We start from the raw sequence: 20,393 nt of genomic DNA, 5'->3' as shown, positions 1-20,393 counted from the left end.
CCTTATTCCGTCTCTATTTCTGGTTATATACTCGATGGTCATACTTGATTACTCACGATCGCGCGCGCAAGCCATCCATACAAGCCATCTTGAATTTCTAGAAATTCTTTATCTTGTGAATGTGGGTGCTAGGCCTCGAGCGAGCGTACGCCGGCATCGCCACAGCCTTCGGTGGACCGGCTGTCGGTGACGTGGGCTGACGTAGATCCGCCCAGCATGGCCTCGGGCGTCAACCTCTTCCATCTACCTGCAGACCAGCCCAGCAACAACGAAGTCAAGTTCTCTCCCGCTGGTGGTACGTTACTTTGATAAGTCTATAATAATGTAATATAACACAACGACTGGTCTCAAGTTTAGCACTGCAAGAATAATTATGATCATGTAATAGCGGCTGCCGTTGGCGATTGTAAGATATTTTTCGAAAAACAAAATGTTTCCAGAGACATGCACTGATTTATGCAAGTAATATTTAAATGTACAGAGCAATTGCTAATCAATCCGTGATGCCTGAATACTGTGTTCTTATTTACTTCTCATACAATATATAATAGCACAAGCAAAACTAATAATTCTGAATTTCAATTCGTCGTATATCAAAACCATAAATAGTAAAGAGTTCATAGGTTTTCGCGATTGTTACACATAGGAAATGAAACTATTTTTCCGCATTTAAATCGCGTATATTTGTTTTTTCAAACAAACCGACGTTTCGGGCCCTTTACTGGTCACATGGTCACGGTTGACTGATAGTTATACACATAGTCACAAATATACGCGACTTAAATCCGGAAAAATAGTTTAATTTCCTATATAAATTGTAAGTTAGTAAAAAATAACCTTGTAGAATCTACGTGCAATGGCGAAGTAGATGTCAATGATAATGAGGCGGCTTTTTTAAATGGTGGTTGAGTTTAACAATTAATATAAAGAAAAATAGAACTGCCAACTCAACTTTGTGGCCGAACGGTTACCACGTTGGACTGCTGATATCCCGTGTTCGATTCCCGGGCCGGGAGAAATGAGGTGTAATTTGTGCTTACCTCTGTGTTTGTTGCGTGTCCATGGCACCCGCGATTTCCCTAGTGTGAGGCTATGAGTGTGTTATAAGTGTTAATTGGGATATTTCAAATAATTCCTAATAAACACAATTATGCTGCAGTACGAAGTAATTGATGCCTGAAGCGAATTTTAATTTTAAGCCTGCAATAAGTACATGTTGGCCTAGGCCAATGCGAGTGTAGGCAAATTGATATAAGACATGGCTACCGTCTTACATTAACATTTTAACTTACATTCAATCTTTTGAAATGAACATATTTCTCGGATTTAAATCGTGTAGGGCACTTTATAAATAAACAAGTAAATTTATAGGTCCCATAGTTATGGCCGACAAAGATGGTAAAGTAATCAAACCGTTACGACTAATATTAATGTAAAATGCCTATTTTTCTAAATTCTATTCCCGTTTTTAAAAAGTTATCTTGTCTAAGTAATCTTATTTGTCACAAGACACGTTTGTGACACCATTGACTGGGCGCAGGCGAGCATCTTTGATTTGTGCAGAACAACCGACACCATTTCGAAATGAGACGAGTGACTGCGAGTTATGACAAGACACGCCAAATGAGCTCTATACACGTTGGCGCTCGCCTTCGCTCACTCACTCCGGTTAGGCGAGCTACACCGAACGATAGCAAGGCAAGGCAAATAGGCGGTCTATACGTTGGTATTGGCCTTCACTCGCCTAGGCTCGACCAACATGTATTGCAGGCTTTATGAAGTGATTATTTCAGTATAAGCTGGAATCTTGAGAAAAAACTTTAAGAAAGTGACTTTGTGAATAAAAACAGATGGGTCTGAAGACGAGGACTATTCGGCGAGCCTGAGCGCCGTGTTGCGCCAGCGGCGTGCCAGCAGCGTGCGGCGCGGCAGCGTACGACGATCGCGCAAGGGCTGCGCTCGCCGTACCTCCTCGCCCTTACTACTCGACGAAACACGCCCCCGCCGCCGCTCCTCTGTCTTCACTACCAGCTCTGGAGAGTAAGAAATGTTTTCCTTATCCATTGTCGGACTTAGTCGGCTTACAAGAAAGTGAGAAACAGGTTAAAGTATGTGACGGCGTGACCTCCTTACACCTTTTTGTATCGCCTCTCTCCATTCGTATCTTATCGTTTTTTCTTCTTCTACTCATATTTGAATTGTTCCATTTTACCTCCAATTCTGATTTTGTTTCTTTCCATTGTCACTCTCTGTGCGATCGCGGTAGCGAAAACATCTACTTTCTTATTTTTGAACCGTTCACATTTTAAGATATTAATATTGTTGTTGAACTGAACGTCACCAGCACCACCAGCAGCGCTGGCGCCCGAGCAGGGACTGTATTTATTTATCCTCTAAGGCTAAGGAGTAATTTAGGCAATAAATGGTCGTCACGCATGCCCATAGTTTCCCAAAGTGATCTCTACCCAGTAGGCGCTGGAAAGTCCTAGAGCAGTAGGAAGCAATTGGGGGCGTTGATGCTATCCAGGAGGTACAACCGCATTTGAAAAAAAAACCTGAATGATCTGATGATATACTTAAATCTGACATCCGCTTACACATATTATAAATGTATCGTTGGCGATGGTCTTTTTCTAGAACAGCTAAAAACTTCGGTTGTCAAACCCCTTTATAAAAAAGGCGATAAGGAAAGCCCAAACCACTATAGACCAATTACGTTAATATCGAGTCTATCCAAATTATTTGAACCTGCATTCCAGACTGAATGCATTTTTAGAGAAACATAAAATTATACAGCACTCTTAATTCGGATTTCGAAAAGGTAGTTCTATAACTAATTAAATTTTTATTGAATTGATATTCAATTATTTTTTAAAAATTTATTCGGTCCGTTGGTTCGTTCCGTGGCTTAGTTGGTATAGCGTCTGGCACGGTATGCAAGAAGACGTCGGTTCGAATCCGACCGGATCGAAGGAATTTTTTCTGAGTGTTTTTTCTGAGTGTTCGATCTTTGTATTAATAATTAGTTCTATAACTCTTGCATGTTTTGAGTTTTTAGGCATTACAACGGGAAGCATAAACGTGTCTACTCCTGTTATGTGAGTCTTTCTAGATATGACTAAAGCTGTCGATTTTGTCAATCACTCAAAATTTCTAATTAAGTATTAAAGGAACAGCCCAAAATTGGATAGAGGGCTGCTTAAAAAATCGGACACAATATACAGTAATAAGAATTTCAAAAAACAAATACAATAATATATTAGTAAAACAAATTTTTAGATCTCACTTTAAAACGACTAACGCTGGAATTCCGCAAGGTAGCGTCTTGGGCCCGTTACTGTTCCTACTCTAAATTAACGATCTCCCACGTGCTATTGATCATTATGGTATACAATTTGGTGATGATACAAGTCTTATAATAAAATGTCAAAACAAAGCTACTTTTAACGCCGATATTAATAAAGCAATGACAGACGTAGTAAGTTGGGTGGATATCAATGCTTTGAATATTAATATAAGTAAATCTTATGACTCAAATCCCATACCGCTTAAAATTAATTACAACTCTGGTGTTGTAGACGAAGTTGACACATTTAACTTTCTTTGGATAACAATCGACAAGAACCTTAACTGGAAGGTACATTGAGCAGATTTGCATGAAGCTAAATAGATTTGTTTACGCTCTACGAAGACTAAGGCAAACTGTCTCTCGAGAAGCTTAGTTGACGGCCTATCACGGCTACGTTTCGTCTGTGTTCAGCGACAGTCTTGTACTGTGAGGAACCTCAGTAGTCTTAGAAAGAGCTTTTAGGGTCCAGAAGAAGTGTGTGCGGTGCGTGGTTCGATGGCAGTTGCAAACCTCTGTTCAAAAGGCTAACCATATTGCATTTGCCATGTGTGTACATTAGGGATATTTGCGTATTTGTCAACTCTCATCCTCAATATTTTAAAACACGTGGGCAAGTTATTCAAAGGCAAACTAGAGCAAAAATTGTGAATCTTTTATTCAACTTCGTTGCCGTAAAGTACTTTATAAGAATAACTGCTTTAACATGTGTATAATTATTTTCAACAAATTACCAAATGAAATTAAATTCTTACAAGGACATACTTTTAAATTGCAATTGATAAAATGGCCTTTTTTTCAAGGCCAGAGTGAATAGGCATTATTTAGGTGTGCTCCATCGTCGACCTCATCGTCACTTCCATCAGGTAAGATGGAGGTTAAAAAATAATTTGTCAACATTATGCTGGTTTCCAAGTAAAAGACATCAACGACAGCACACACAAATAATACCTTTAATAATTTGTTGTTTAGAGTTTTGAAAAGAGCTATCAGTTTTTTCTTCTTAGACCTTGGAAATGGGTTGATGATGACAAAACCTTTAGTGTTCAAATAAAACAAAATCAGACAAAGAAAATGAAAACAATATATACAAATTCGAAATAACGAACATAGTTATAACATAGTGAATATATGTATAATATTTATGATATAAAATGTTTTCTGTCATTTGTTAACCGACTTCAAAAAGAGAAGGTTCTCAATTCGTCCACTTCAAAAAGAGAAGGTTCTCAATTCGTCTGTATTTTTATTGGAGTATGCTACGCAATATCTCCCACTATCGTGAACCGATTTTGATGGTTACTTTTCTGTTGGAAAGGAAGTAGCTCAGTAGTAGTGCCAATCAAATTGGTAGAAAATATTCCATCTCTAAGGTTGACAAATTAGGAAATGGAGCCGGTACATTGAATTACACTCACTTTCCATTTCTTGATTTCAATAAAACTGTGTCATATAGACGTAATTGCAATGAAAATAAAACACAGCGAAAATGGATAAGCAAACTTTTTAGTTTTTTAATTAAAAAAAATTATAATTATGTATTAATTAGATTATACTGCTATGCTAGTATTAAGTGAATCCTTAGGCTGGTTTCAGAGCAATGCGGTTATACCGCACCGTCGGTCCGCGCGGAGCACCGGAGCGGCGTAATAAGTGTGGCGTTAGAACATCGTTTTACAGTGACGAGGATTGCTCCGCACGGCACACGCTCCGCGTGAATTCCGCACAGACCACCCGTGCGTTCATTGTAGGCCACTGTCTCCCGTGAATATCTGCACCAATTAAATACTCCATTCACATCACTGGCCCTCAGTCCGTACGGGCCGTGTGCACAGCTGTGAAACCAGCCCAATGCTTAATCGTAAAAGTTTTTAAGTACTAAATATTGTTTTAGTACTGCTATTTCGATGGAGGATCTGCAAACCACAGTGGTGACCCAGGAGCAGATCTTTGAGAATATTCACCTGCACAAGGAAGTGCTTGGCTCCGTGAAACAGCAGCCACTCGGGATGAGAAGGAAACTCAAGATCGTGCACCAAGTTTGTAGCAAGTTTTCATAATAACTTATATTAATGGTCTTCTTGAATGCTTTGGTTGCGAGATAACTGTGAAATTTTAGTTAATAAAAATATGGTGAACGTAAGATGAAACCACAGAACAATAAATACATTAGAAATGATAGTGGGCGTGTCATGTATGCCAACGGTACGCGGAGTTCCACATATTTGAGATCTGTCCGCCATTTTCACTTTGTACATTATGGTCGTGTCAATTAATTATCTTGTGCAAAACTTTGAAAATAGTTGAAAAATATTTTGCCAAAAGCCATATTTTGCTACATTGGAATGCAAAGCTTTGTTAAAATTTCAAAGATCAAGTTCAAGGTCTCAAATTTTGCCAATTAGTAAGAGTAAAAAAATTACTCTTACTAATTGGCAAAATTTGAGACCCGCTTCTAAATCGTGAATTGAGACTTAGATGCACATTTTGCGAAAAACATTATTGCTATGTTTTTTGCATGAGATTGAAGCGGATTCTCAGTAATCATTGCTACAAAATCGTTATTTCATTCGTAATATTTTGAATTGACATGTGGCAAGTTACCATGGCCAGGTGAAATGACGTGAGATTCTGGTACACCTATATTTTGTAATATCTTTTTGTCGTTAAGCCAGACGCTTAATCTGTTTCTGAATATGTTATTTGGTAACGATTTCATGTCCTGTAGTATTAAAAATTTGAATTGTAATTTCCTAAAATGTTGGTTCTTGCTAACAGGCCAAAACGTATATCAAACGCCACGAAGGGCAGCTACAAGAACGACTGGCACAATCTAAAAGCACCAGGGATATATACGCGCGCTTCAACATTTTGTTGGCCACTGTAAGTAATTCCGTAATTAATAGATTCAGGCGTTACTTTGCGGGAGTCCGTGTTAATAAAAATGGAAGTCAATTAATTTGCTACTCCGCGAACCCAGTGAAGGTTAAATCAGGCAAAATACCTGGGCTTGTGTTGAATATTTTTTTTAGAACAGATGGAAATAATTAGGTACAACAACAGGGGTTGTATAATAAATGAACAATTGAATTTTGTATCATCACCTTTATTACGGGTATTTTCGGGTTTCAACAGTAGTAACACTGAGGGTAGCGGGGTATAAATACACCAACCGTTCTGAACGAGCTCATTCTTCGGCCGACAGTCGAGAAATCAATAGCCCCTGAGGATGCTTCGTGGAGAGGCGAAACACGTATCGGGTGTATTTGGTGGTGGAGTTATTTATTTTATTAATTTTATGCGGAGGGAGGATGGGAAAATTAACTGTATGAAAATATATACAAGCGCTCTATTTTGCGCGATTTAACCTTCTGTGGGTTAATTTAATTCCATTTTTATTAATTTCATAGGTCAGATATGTTATATGCTCTCATTCAAACTAATATTATAAATGCGATAGTGACTCTGTCTGTCTGTTACGTTTTCATGCCTAAACCGCTAAACCAATTTTGATGAATTTTGGTATAGAGATAGATAGGATCTAGGAGAAGGACATAGCGTCGCCTTGGTTTCTCAAACTCGTATCTTATAAAGAGTGATTATTCAGGAGATGCCAAAACTTTCTATTTATTTTTAATTTCTTAACAAGGGCGTTATTTTAAGAATAGGTAAAAGCCTGCAAAATTTGTATATACAATCCATTTTTTTACTCTGTAACTTTGTGCTTTAAGGTACGAGTTTGAGAAACTAAGGCGACGATAGGCCACTTTTTGTCACTAAAAATCTTAAAGGGGGTGAAATAAAAGATGACTGTTTGTATGGATAACCAATAAAACCATGAAAATTAGTCTAGTACAGTAGGGACACGGGACCTCTGCGGGGCAGCCTAGCGTGTTAACCGTTCGGCCACAGAGGCAGTTTATTATAGTTAATGTTGTAACAAAGTCAAAGTCAAAGATTATTTATTCCATAGGTAAAATAAATTTACACTTGAAAACGTCACATTTAAGCTACTGCTCATTCACTACGCTGACCTCCCTGAGAAGAACGAGCAAGAAACTCTAGGGATTGCGTTTTCAAATAAACTTAAATGCTATGGAATACACTTTGAATCAAATTCAGAATCAACCAAAACAAAATTCTAAACTATGTTAGTACATTATTTTAAATTTAGATCGAGTAAAATTTATCAAGTACCTTATGAGAGATCCCTCCAATTTCTCAGCAATCATTTTCAAAAAATTGTTGCCACTACTACGTAGTCTGATTAAAAGTGAAGTACTTATTCAGGCTTTGGCCAGTAAGTAATAAAAGGATAAACAGACGCCAACCCCACGGCAGATGTTTGGACAACTTTACACTCTTTGATTTATATAAATTGAAAATAAAATTAGTAGCAGTAGAGCTCCTTGTGAAAGAGCTCGTCCAGGGAAGTACTGCCATCTCACCTATTTCTGCCGCCAAGCGGTAATGTAGGCATTACTGTGTTCCAGTTTTGGTGCTGGAGAAATTAAAGGCACTCAGGGTGACGGGCGCAGAGATAGAGCCCCTCAGATCTTTGCGATTTAAAGCTTTGAGTGGCACTGCAACTGTTTTGACCGTCTGGGGGGCGGGTCGGGGGACAACTGACCTGCCCCTCCGTTGGCGCGGGAGCCCTGGCGCAAGCTAGGGCGGCCGGACGGCGTCGTGGTGAATGCGCACCGACCCCACGGCGCCGACTCAACCGGCGGGGGTAGGCCCTCCAGTCTGGAGGGAGAGTCCTCGCATAACTCCTGAGTCTCCCTAGGCTCAGGAGTATCTATAACGATTTCCCCCCGTAAAAGAAACTGGATATTATATTAAAAAATAAAACCAGGTTTGTACCTACTGTAACCACTTTTATGTTTTACAGAAATGGCAACAGCTCAAGCGCGAAGCTGCGAATACATCCAACGTGTTGATTCCATGGGAGCTGCGTATTAAAGAAATAGAATCTCACTTCGGCTCCGTAGTAGCCTCCTACTTCACATTCCTGCGTTGGTTGTTCTGGGTAAATCTAGTCATCGGTTTCATTCTGCTCGTCTTCGTTATTGTGCCAGAGGTAAGAATAGATTACCATGATACCACATTAAATACTTATTAAAATTAGATACTCCACATTAAATACTTATTAGAATTTGCATATTGTCTCCATTCTTTATAATATTTTACATAACCCTGTGTCTCCCGGGTACCTGAAAGAGCGTTTCAGCTTCTTAGGTCCCAGGATAAACCCTGTCGCTCTCTTGTTAGGTCCCAGTTATCTTTTCCATGCTTCAATTCCGGTTTCTATTCTCAGTCCTTCACTGTTCATGCGGTCAGACTTTGGAATGCACTTCCTATTACTGTTCACTAAAGTAAATCGTTAGCTATTTTAAAAGTGAGAATTAAGGAGCATTATTTATCTACTATTCCATCCATATCTTAGGCATTTTATTATAAAATATGTATTTATTTCGGTATTTACATAATTTATAACAATTTAATAGTATTATATTATTTTTATTTATTTTTTCTTGTTCTGTTGTGCACATATGCCCGTTCTTTTAGTTAGTGTCCTGTATTTAGGACTGCAGAAAGAAATTTCTATTAGAAATAAGCAGAACCTTTTTATTTTTAATTTCTCTTGTATTGTTTGTGACTTGTTGTATTTTTTCTGTACAATAAACTATTAAACAAAAAAAAATAAAATAGGGGCTCGTAGACATATTAAGGACTGTGGTAAAATAACAAATAAGAATCTGATTAATCCTTTTAAAATTGCATCATTGGAAGTTCAACCTGTAACTGTCTAGAATCACTATAGCACCAGCCTCATCGAGTATATGACAGAAATAGAGACGAAATGTCATTTAATTTATTTGAAAACTATTCAGCCAAATCATTGGTGACAACTGCGCTCCGGTTGGCCAGGCCGAATTCGAAACAATTGACGGGTGTCGTCAATTGTTTCATTTCAAATAGACCAGTTTAAATTGGTTTTGCTGTAATGGACGAAAATTTAAAAATTACATTTTTAATATTTAATTACCGATGAAATGTAATTCCGGTTTTTTTTGTAATTAGATGTTTTCTATTTTTCCCACACCACCGAATGGAACAGCCCCCCGTTGTTAGAGATTACTATCTTTATTACAATAAATACAGAATATTTTTGGAATATCCGTATAAAAATATGTAGACGTACACTTAAGTCACTTCTTGGCGCTTTACTATTCCAGCTTTCTAATTTGTGATTTTACCGCAAACGAGAGTTAATATTTAAAAGTTTTATCATTACCATTTGATTGAAGGATGGATAGCCCTTATTTCGTCTCTATTTCTGGTTATACACTCGATGATCAGCCTAAACTTGACACTATAATAATAAATAATAAAGTTCATTTTTCTCCACAAAAACTTACGACAGCTAGGAACAGTGTACACGTTTCAATATTAGACAACAACACATACGTTGCTCTGATCCCAAAGTGTGTAACTAAAGCACTTGTGTTATGTGAATTGGAAAGAACGACGTTACCACACAAACACCTAGACTCATGATGGTATAGAAAAGTTAGTATTCTACACTGTCTCGGCCGGGACGTCATAGGTGGCGATACCATGAAAACCCCTTATTCTCAGTCGTCACCACTGGCTTTGTTCCCACTGGCGACAAATGAGGAAAAATATGTTGCCAGGTAGTGACAAATGGGATAAGAAATCCCAATAACTGCCTCCGTAGCCGAACGGATACCATGCCGGACTGCCACGCAGAGGTCCCAGGTTCGATTCCCGGGCCGGGAGAAATAGTTGTATGGCCTACAATTATTTCTCTCGTGAGTTTGGGTGTAATTTGTGGTTGTCTATGTGTGTGTCCATGGCACCCGTGACACAGGGTTTCCCTAGTGCGGTGCTATGTTGAGTGTGTGCGTTATTTATTTATATTTATTAAAGAAAAAAATAGTTGCCAGTAACAAATGGGATAAAAATATCCTAATTAATACTAGTGTTTGTTTATTGCCACCATCGAAAGGGAATTTCGTAAAATTCGAGTTTAATGATAAAAAACATAGATCAAGTTGTCACCATTGGCTTTTTTCCCACTGGCGACTTAATGGGAAAAAAAATATGTTACCAGGTGGTAACAAATGGGATACAAAGATCTGTTGTTGCCACTGGCGACAAACGGAATCTAGAATACCTCAGTAGTTGCCAGTGGTAAAAAATACCAGATAGAAAAGATACCAGATATTCGGCGAGCACCAAAACCGGATAACCGGATATCCGGATAGCCGGATATCTGACCCACAGACGTAAACATGAAGCGACCGGTTTACAAAGATCTGCAAGCCACTCGACCACGGAGGTCGTCAAACGTTTGGTTTTATTAAACATAACTGGGAGACTGATGCCTAACCTAAGCATAAAAATACATATACGTCAGGCCACCAGAAATACAAGTTACATAAATCTGTATATAGTAACCTGCTAAGTCCAAACTCATGGTACCACAATTTTGTTTAAGTAAGATAAGCGATTCTTTTAAATTTCGGGGCATATTATTACGATTATCATTTCCTAAGTTTAAAACTTACATTAAAAGTATTTTAACTGAAAAATAGTATTACAAAATTGAGTACGTTGAGTAAGTGTTAGATAAAGATGTATGGAAAGACAACAAGAGTCTAGATTCCACACAATTATGATTCAAAGTGTATTTCATAGCATTTAAGTTTATTTGTAAAGATCAATACCGAGACTTTTTTGTCAGTTCTTCTCAGGGTGGTCAGCGCAGTGACCGAGCAGAAGTTAAAAGCATGACGTTTTCAAGCGTAAAAAATGTACTTATGGAATAAATGATTAATTAACTTTGACTTTGAACAATCACGAACATTATTGTTAAGTCGCTTTGGTTCTGTCTTTTGAGCTTGAACCTATTTTATTTACGCTGCAGTATCTAACTGCGCATCCCCAGCAAGATGGAGAGCGTAAGACCATCATGGAAGAAGAAAGGCGTAACGCGTCCAACCTCCTAATGCTTTGGGAGTTTGAGGGGATTCTAAAGGTTTCGCCCATTTTTTACGGATACTACAGCAACATAGAACGACCTGAATACAGAATGCCGCTGGCTTATTTCCTAACAGGCCTGGTTGTGTACATTTATAGCTTCGTCGCCATATTGAGAAAGTGAGTAAACATAAAATGAAGAAAGTTTTCTTTTCGAGTAAAAGTCAGTTTTAATAACAGAAGAATTTTAATTTGTTTTTCGCAAATATATTTGTCCTACTTCGAGGAAGCTTAAAATAAAAATAATTTTGAATAATTATTAATACAAAGATCGAACACTCAGAAAAAATTCCTACGATCCGGTCGGATTCGAACCGACGTCTTCTTGCATACCGTGCCAGACGCTGTACCAACTAAGGTAACTAAGTCGTTGAAAGACCAAGTACAAAGACACGACGCAAGCACAGAAAAATTCGTGAGGTCCGTTGGTTCGTTCCGTTGCTTAGTTGGTATAGCGTCTGGCACGGTATGCAAAGATGACGTCGGTTCGAATCCGACCGGAACGAAGGAACTTTTTCTGAGTGTTTTTTCTGAGTGTTCGATCTTTGTATGAATAATTATAACAAACTAGTGTAGTAATTTCACAAAAAATAATTGAATATCAATTCAATAAAAATTTAATTAATTTTGAATAATTCTGTTTTTTTTATAAAAAAAAACCTACTTCAAAAGGTTACTTATCCGTTTTCGTTGTGTTTTATTTTCATTGGAATTACATCTATTTTATAGCCAAGTTTTAATCAGATAAAGGAAAGTGGGTGAAATATAATGAAATCGATTCATCACCAAATTTGTCATCCTTAGAGGTAGAATATTAAAATTTGAATAGGATGACTATATCGAGGAACCCTCTTCCCGACAAAAAAATAGTACTTATTAATGTAGATTAATATACTTACAGTTGACTTCAAATTTGAAAAGGGTTTGTGTTTAATATATCAAACAAGTTATCATTTGACACAAATCTGAATTTCTTTTCTCTTTCGTAAGTAAAAAGAAATATTTTAAAATTGCTATTTGTTCACATGTTAGTTTTGTGGCAATACTTTGCATTTGTTTGAAGATGATCAATGAACCGAGTCCTTAAGTTTTCGCGATTGTTACACAGGAAATGAAACTGTTTTTCCCGATTTAAATCGCGTATATTTGTTTTTTCCAACAAACCTGTAAAGGGCCCGAAACGTCGGTTTGTTTGAAAAAACAAATATACGCGATTTAAATCCAAAAAAATAGTTTCATTTCCGATGATCAATGAATTCAACTTCATTTTTCATTTCATTAAAGGATGGCGGAAAATTCTAGAATGTCAAAGTTATCAGAAAAGGAAGATGAATGTATATTTTCGTGGAAGCTGTTTACCGGTTGGGACTTTATGATTGGCAACGCGGAGACGGCGCACAACCGTATCGCGTCTGTCATCCTCGGCTTCAAAGAGGCGTTGCTCGAAGAAGCAGAGAAGAAAAAGGATTTGAGAAAGTAATCTCTTATTATTGCCGCGTGGTTTCCACCGTAATAATATCCATTTTAATAATATTAAGTGACGGAATGAATCGATGACCCTGAGACATAAGTAGACAAGTCCCATGTGCCTGTAATTTCACCAGCACCCTTAACTAAGAGCCCTTTCACAAGGGGCTCTACTGCTACTTCCTATATTCCTGGTTTCTTATTTTTCTGTTTATCACATACTCTAGAAACGATATTTAGAATTCCGGAAAGAATATTTGGATATTAGAGCGTTACACGATATGTAATATCGTATGACGTGGTTTGTTGAATTTTAGAATACTGTGAAATTAGTGAAATTAGTTTTGTCCTCTTTTTGGTGCATGTGATTTCATATAAGTGCTTTTGATCATACAGTTTCACGTCAAATTTTTGTGTGCTTAAACAAGTGAAACAAATATCTGTGACATAATAGATAAAGGAACTTGGTGCAACTATAGTGGTTCGTAGCAATTCGACATCAGTCTGTCAGACTGTTTTTATTCCACAATGAAAAAATTTCAGTTGGCGTATTATATCTCTCCGAGCACTGGTTAATATATGCGTGGTAATCCTGTTGGCGGTGTCGGCGTACGCTGTGGTGACCGTGGTGACGCGATCTGACGACGACACCAAGACCAGAGACTGGTGGCGGGAAAATGAAACGACTGTAGTTGTTACCGTCATATCCATCACTTTCCCGGTGTTCTTTGAATTGCTCGGATTTCTCGAACACTATCATCCGAGAAAACAGTTGAGATTGCAGCTAGCAAGGTATATAGTATTTCAATGGTCTGGCTGGCTTATTGTTAATTTCTATATTCCAAACGCCATTTCAAGTGCTAACATCTACTTACATTAAGGTAATTGCTATTGACCAATCAGCTTTAACAGGTGTTATTTTTTACAGAATAATGCTCCTTAATTTACTAAACTTATATTCACTGATATTTGCATTATTCAGTAAAATTGATGGCATGGGCAAAGAACTTAATGCATTAAAGCCAACTCTATGTATGAACGCGTCAACTATTCCTGAAAGCGCTTTGAATATGACAAACGCTTTGGCTCTGTCATGTCTGGAAGTTAATATATCTTGCACAAAGTGTAACGTGCCTCTTACCATCTCCGCAAATGCAACTTCGATAAACGCACTGAATACTATTAGATCTGCTAAAGCACACGAGACACAAATGCAAGCACGCGTTAAAACTACCTTGCCAACGAAGTTGAGCCCATTCACAACGAACAGCATTGAAAATATAAAAAGGAAAATTTTATCACCACATAATTTAATAGAGAAAGAGGGGGAAATTGAAACAACAACCGAAAATGTAATAGATCTAATGAGAAAAGAAATTGAAAAACTAAATCAAATGTTTCCAAGCCCATTGAGCTCCAATGATACCAGTTCAGAGACCAGTGACAGTGGTGAGATTTTTTATGATTATACAGAAGTGACCTCTGCCGATTCGAGTTTCGAATTTGAACCTAACACTGTTTCCGATTATACCACCGACACATTTTTATCATCTGCACTTGATTTAGACAATATTTACAGTACGGTAAGTAAAGAAAACACATCATCAAGTAATGACTATACTAGTGTTAGCTCTCCAAGTGATTCCGAATCTACAATGAGCGTGACCTACACATATACTTCTCCAATGTTCAGTTTTAGTTCAAACAATATGTCGAGTGTAACAACCGAGAGCACGATTATTTCTGGAGATACAAGCTCTGTGGAAACTGTCATTGGTCCAGTAACAACTAATTCGAGTTTGGGTACTGTAACAGAAACGTACACGTATTATGACGATGACTTAACTATGTCGACAAGATACCCTGATGAGTATACAACTGAGCTCTCAACATCTTCAAGCGTAATTTACTGTCCAAGTATAACATTTAACTGCACAATAAGTTGTGGAGGGCAAAACGTTACTCAAGTCGTTTTGATTACTGACTGTACAAAAGTAGAAAAAAGATGTTATGTAAGACAATGCACGCTGTCAAAACTTCAAGAAAATATTACGATTGATTATGTTTATTTGGATGAACATAAAAGAAAGATGTATAATTTAACAAAAGAGACAAAAAAAAAGCTTTTGAAGCTTTGTTGGGAAACAATGTTTGGACAAGAACTAGTGAAGCTGACTATGATGGACTTGGTAAGTTTGCAATATGTTATTTGATCTTGAAATCACAACACCTATATTATACTACTTTCTGCTATGTTTTTTCCAGGTTTTTGTTTTACTTGGTACATTATTTATGGACTTCTTCAGAGCACTATTCGTACGATACATGAACCGGTGTTGGTGTTGGGACTTGGAAAAACGATTCCCAGAATACGGCGATTTCAAAATTGCCGAAAATATACTACATTTGATAAATAACCAAGGAATGGTATGGATGGGCATGTTTTTCTCGCCAGGCCTCGTTGTGCTGAATGTATCAAAATTGATGATTATGATGTATTTGCGGTCGTGGGCTGTGATGACTTGTAACGTACCTCACGAAGTTGTTTTCAGAGTATCGAAAAGTAACAATTTCTATTTGGCCCTACTACTTACCATGTTATTCCTCTGTGTCTTACCTGTTGGCTACACAATTGTATGGGTGAGACCTTCCTGGCATTGCGGACCATTCTCTGAGTACGAAAAGATTTACTATATTCTCACGAGTAACATTAACAAAATTCTTCCAAGCAGTTTAAATTTTGCCATGGGGTACATTGCTTCACCAGCTATTGTCATACCATTGCTGGTACTTCTTATTCTCATCATCTACTATTTAACATCACTAACAAATTCCCTAAGGGAAGCAAATAATGATCTCAAGGTGAGTGCGAAAAAAGTGAAATTTCAAAATTGTTACTTGCAGGTGGTTAATGTTGTATAGAACATCTTTGATTATAATTAAGCAAGATTTTTCGAAGTAACCAGCATTAAATGTATTTTTTACACAGATACAGTTACGCCGAGAAAGAACTGAAGAAAGAAGGAAAATGTTTCAACTTGCCGACACAAGACGTCGGGGTGGCTCTTCAGCTATGGACAACACACCCTTTGCACGCTGGAAAAAAGCGTTACCGGCACTTCCGCTTAGCAAATCCATTGACTCGGATGAGCGGAAAGCTGTAGCAGCCGACGAAAGCAGTGATACACTGAAAAACGTCAAGAAAAAGGGTAAATCATATAATTACAAAAGTACCTAAATCAACCATTACTAGTTCACATTTTGTGTATCGAAAAAATAATACGACAACTACTATATTGTTTGCAGGTGGCATTTTTGCGAAAATTGTAAGTATGGCTCTTGATAAAAAGTCTGATGGCGCTGTTTCCGAAGTTGACAACGCAATGTCGCCTTCTCCCAATCCTTTAGACGATGAAACAGATACTGATTTTCACGAGTCTTTGCCAAGAGAGATTTTAAAAATAAAAGACATTACAATCTTGAAACGAGGTGATCGCAAAAGCAGAACTAGTGTCGATTTCACAAACGACTCAAAAGTGCAAACTTCTGAAGACAGCTTAAAAGTAGCAACTGATAAAAGAGAGGAAATTGATTGTTTTTCAAAATCTCAAGTTATCGCCACTGTTACCGAACAGAGCTATTCTAGCATCGATGATCATGAGGTGTTTAAAGACAACACAGTGAAAGAAAAGTACTTTGGTGGCAAACAAACATCCGAGTCTAGCGTGCAATCGAAGCAGGACTCTATCGGGTCAATAATACCCGTTATTACTATAAGTACAACAGAGAGCGACGACGAAATACTGCATACTAAGAAAGAAAAAAGTAAAGAGGACAACGTGAACGAACAAAAAAGAAAAGAAAATTTTAAAGGCGACGTCGATAAGGACAGTAAAAAGATACGATGTAGCTCCGAATTGAAGTCCCTCCAACGTCAAAGTAGCGTCGACAGCTCTAGTGAACACAAAATGGTCAAAGAGAAGAAGCCGGATGACGGACACAAGTTCCAATACTCTTTGTAATTACAAATCTATGTCATTTTATTGGTTAGAAGCGTTAATAAATAATTTGATCACAATTCAGCTTGCATTTATGAGACAAACTTTCGCTGCGCATAATCTTGAAGTAAACTTCAAATATATATAAGTACAGTGTTAATACGAGTAAAATAGAGGTAAACAAACAATTTGATCGTACAATATGCTTTGAAAAACTCTTAACAATTTGACGTTACGGTGATGTGCTATACCTTACTTTGAGCGAGGTGTTCGGCACGTCTTACCTAACTAACTACGATGTAACAACGCAACTGTGATGAACGAGTGATTTTATCTCTTACGTTTGTGCCGATGCTGATCGTTTAGTTAGGTAGGATTGTAAGTGCGAAGTCCTCTTAACAAGTATTATTGTTTCATATATAGCGGGATGAAATTCTTGTACTCGTGCAATATTTACAAATAAACAATAGTAAACAACAGATCGCATGACAGCGAATACTTGACATCGATACCTTTTTATTAACACGTTTGTGTTCTTTGATCCGAAGATCTGAGTTGACAGGACTATAATCTTGACGACAGCAGAAAATCATGCTGATATTACCGTAAGTAAAATATCTTTCGGTGACCTTAGATTCAGACGTTTTTAGAAAGTTAAAATATTAGGTTTTCTTCTTTTGTCTTTTTAAGATTGATATTATCCTATGGCATTATCAATGCACAAGCATTCTGGGATATGGGCACCACTACACCTCAAACAAAATTTTACATTGATCCGGTGCCACGTCAGAGTTTTTTTCGCTGGCAAAAAGCAGAGTCCACAGAGTTGCGCGTCATATTTTGGAGCTGGGACTGGGAAGACATAAACCGAAGGCGTACTCTTTGTAGAACAGCTGGAATATCAATCGGTTAGTTTGAAATATGATTTTTATTTTCGCTTCTATCCTCGCGAAGTTCCTAAAGTCATATTAAAATGAGAACACGAACGTATTGGGAAAAAAGTGCTGGTTTGAGAGATGTTGCTATTGGTTTTTTCAGATAAAATTTGTCTCAGTACGGCGACGATACTGAACAGGCGCACTCTTATAACCGCTGCCAACTTCTTAGAACCTTACCGGCTGCGCATGCGCGACGTACGAGTATGGGCGCTGGGCCGCGCAGGCCGCTACAACACGCCTTACCGCTATCGCGTCTGGCGGTGGCGCCGCCTGCTCCCGCGCAGTCTCAACCCCGAGCACAGACATGGCCCCAAAGGCTCTCATGTCCCTCGACATGATGTTTGCATCATACACACCAGAGACCAAATGTATCTGTATCCCTCATACCCTAATAAGCTTATGTACGCATTTCGAGCTCGCCTCACCCCCAAATACCATACATTCATGCGTGACAAAACAATCCTCATACATGGCTCCGGATTTGAACATCGAGAACATGTAATGGAAAACTACAAAATTATGTATGGAAAACTATACACTGACAATATTCGTAATTGTGAACATTATAATCCAAAGTATTGGGGGAAGTTTATTTGTGTAATAAACAGCGTGCCGTATTTTGGCATCCAAAATGGTGGCGGCATGTACACGAAGGGTTACTTGATCGGTCTAGGTTGCTTTGAGATCACTGTTAACGACGACCGGATATTATGTTTTACTGATTTACGCTACTATTACGAGTGGATTTATATATTCGCCAATTTCACTCCTGGCGCGTACTACGAATATGCGTATCCAGAGTGGGGTGTAAGAGAAGATCAAGAATACGATTCCTCATTTAACGCTCCGTATCTTCCCACAAGACAAATCAAATATGGCATTTGGCCTCTTGGTTAAAGGCCTTTACCTCCATCGAGTGTCACGTCTCGCCGCTCTGATAATGTGACACGACTTTTGTATAATTTTCTAATTGCTCTAACCAGAGGCGGCTCATGGGAGATTAGTGGGAGTTCACTTACCTATATATATTTTAAATAAAAAAACTCGCATTATAGTGTTCCATTTTAAACAATGCCACTAAACTCTACTCTAAATCTTGCTAAATATTCTCATACTAATCTTTTGTTTCACGCCGTTAAGAAATTTCTCTTTCGCACTAATTGAATCCAATACTCAACTTTGTATACAATTTCGGTTCATAGGAGCGCATCGCGAAGCGCTCCACTCAAGAGTCAGTATTCTATACTATATTAAGAAAGATAAAAATCTAATTGTGTTTGTCATTGATTAATAAAAAAAAAAATACTGCGGCTACTAATATAATATGAAAGGGTAATTAATAAATTTATTTTGGTGGGTTGGATAGGAGTGGGAGTTCACTGCACCAGCGCTCCTTAGGACGAGCCGCCTCTGGTTGTAACATAAAAACCTGAAGAAATTTTATTTCCTTGCAAAAACTTTGCTGTTGTGGTCTTAGGACAACAAAAAGTGGAAATTTGCGTGCCGTTAAGGTAAACGTACAGCTTTTCCGGTCTCTCTTTATTTAAAGACAAAAAGGGAACATTATATTTTGTTTTACTAACACTTTTGTATGGACCACCTTTGAAGTCTGAAATAAAGTTATTTTAGTTATTTTTTATTTTTATTTCTATTTCAAATCAAGTTATATTTCAACCAAAATTTTACAAATTGATGTCTGAAGTCGCAGTAGAGCTCCTTGTGAAAGAGTTCGTCGAATGTCAGCATTACTGTGTTCCGGTTTTGAAGGGTCAGCAGGGTGCTAGTTACAGGCACATGGGACTTATCAACCTATGTCTCAAGGTGACGGGCACAGTGGCAGTGCCTTTCAGATCTTTGTGTTTTAAAGCTCTAAGTGGCACTGCAACTGTTATGGACAGGCGTGTCGCTTATCATCAGGCGCATGACTTGTTTGTCCCGTCACTTGGCATTATAAAAAATAAGTTTCTGGAATTAATAAGAAAAAATATTATAAATGGTCAGAAATGAATTTATTGTTTCTCAAAATATTCTCCGTTAGCGTTAATGCACTTTTTCAAACGAATGAACGAATTTTGAAAACATTTATGCCACTCCTCCGTGACAATCTCTGAAACATATTTTTCATACTCTTCAACAGCCTCTTCAGGTGATGAAAATCTTTGACCGCGTAACTAGTTCTTAATTTTTGAAAATAAATAAAAGTCACAAGTTGACAGGTCGGGACTGTAAGCGGGATGGCTCATAAGGTCAATGTTGTTCACCTTCAAAAATTCATTTGTCTATCTGGCCGTGTGAGAGTGGCATTGTCGTGATGCAAGATGATAAAGCGTTTGCGATTGTTTTTACGGAGTTTATCCATAACTTCCGGCAAACAAATGGTCGTGTACCAATCACTATTCACGGTACATCGATTCTCCAAAGCAACAGTGGCCACGTGTCCAGTTTCTTTAAAAAAAGAAGCAATCATCCAAAGAGACACTTTGCACGCGCGCCATTTTGGTTGGTGTTTGGTATGGTGCTTCATCGCCAAAAACAGTTTGAAGCCGAGCGAAGCTCCGCTGAGCTGTTACATTATAC

The 20,393-nt window shown here is 37.9% G+C and overlaps 1 protein-coding gene across 1 annotated transcript; it reads left to right on the top strand.

The window, feature by feature from the left end:
* The first annotated feature begins 210 nt into the window (after nt 1-210).
* On the top strand, nt 211-16,902 carry LOC113239159. Its single transcript, XM_026476031.1, has 12 exons — nt 211-295; nt 1,851-2,040; nt 5,241-5,385; nt 6,125-6,229; nt 8,238-8,426; nt 11,301-11,533; nt 12,698-12,889; nt 13,424-13,672; nt 13,809-15,069; nt 15,146-15,742; nt 15,870-16,089; nt 16,187-16,902. The coding sequence occupies exons 1-12, from the start codon at nt 217-219 to the stop codon at nt 16,900-16,902; spliced, it is 4,176 nt and encodes a 1,391-aa protein (XP_026331816.1). The 5' UTR covers nt 211-216.
* Nucleotides 16,903-20,393: the final 3,491 nt, after the last annotated feature.

The sequence above is a fragment of the Hyposmocoma kahamanoa genome, unplaced genomic scaffold (assembly GCF_003589595.1).
Source record: "Hyposmocoma kahamanoa isolate Upper Pololo Valley unplaced genomic scaffold, ASM358959v1 99702, whole genome shotgun sequence".
NCBI lineage: Eukaryota > Metazoa > Arthropoda > Insecta > Lepidoptera > Cosmopterigidae > Hyposmocoma > Hyposmocoma kahamanoa.
The sequence above is the reverse complement of the archived record's forward strand: the minus strand, read 5'-3'. Positions and strand labels throughout refer to the sequence as shown.

What these genes read in the sequence shown, in the direction of transcription:
- LOC113239159 (XM_026476031.1), top strand. Translation starts at nt 217, where the DNA reads ATGGCCTCGGGCGTCAACCTCTTCCATCTACCTGCAGACCAGCCCAGC. An exon ending in TTCACTACCAGCTCTGGAGA is followed by an intron (nt 2,041 to 5,240) that starts GTAAGAAATGTT and finishes ATATTGTTTTAG; the next exon opens with TACTGCTATTTCGATGGAGG. An exon ending in GAAAAACGTCAAGAAAAAGG is followed by an intron (nt 16,090 to 16,186) that starts GTAAATCATATA and finishes TATTGTTTGCAG; the next exon opens with GTGGCATTTTTGCGAAAATT.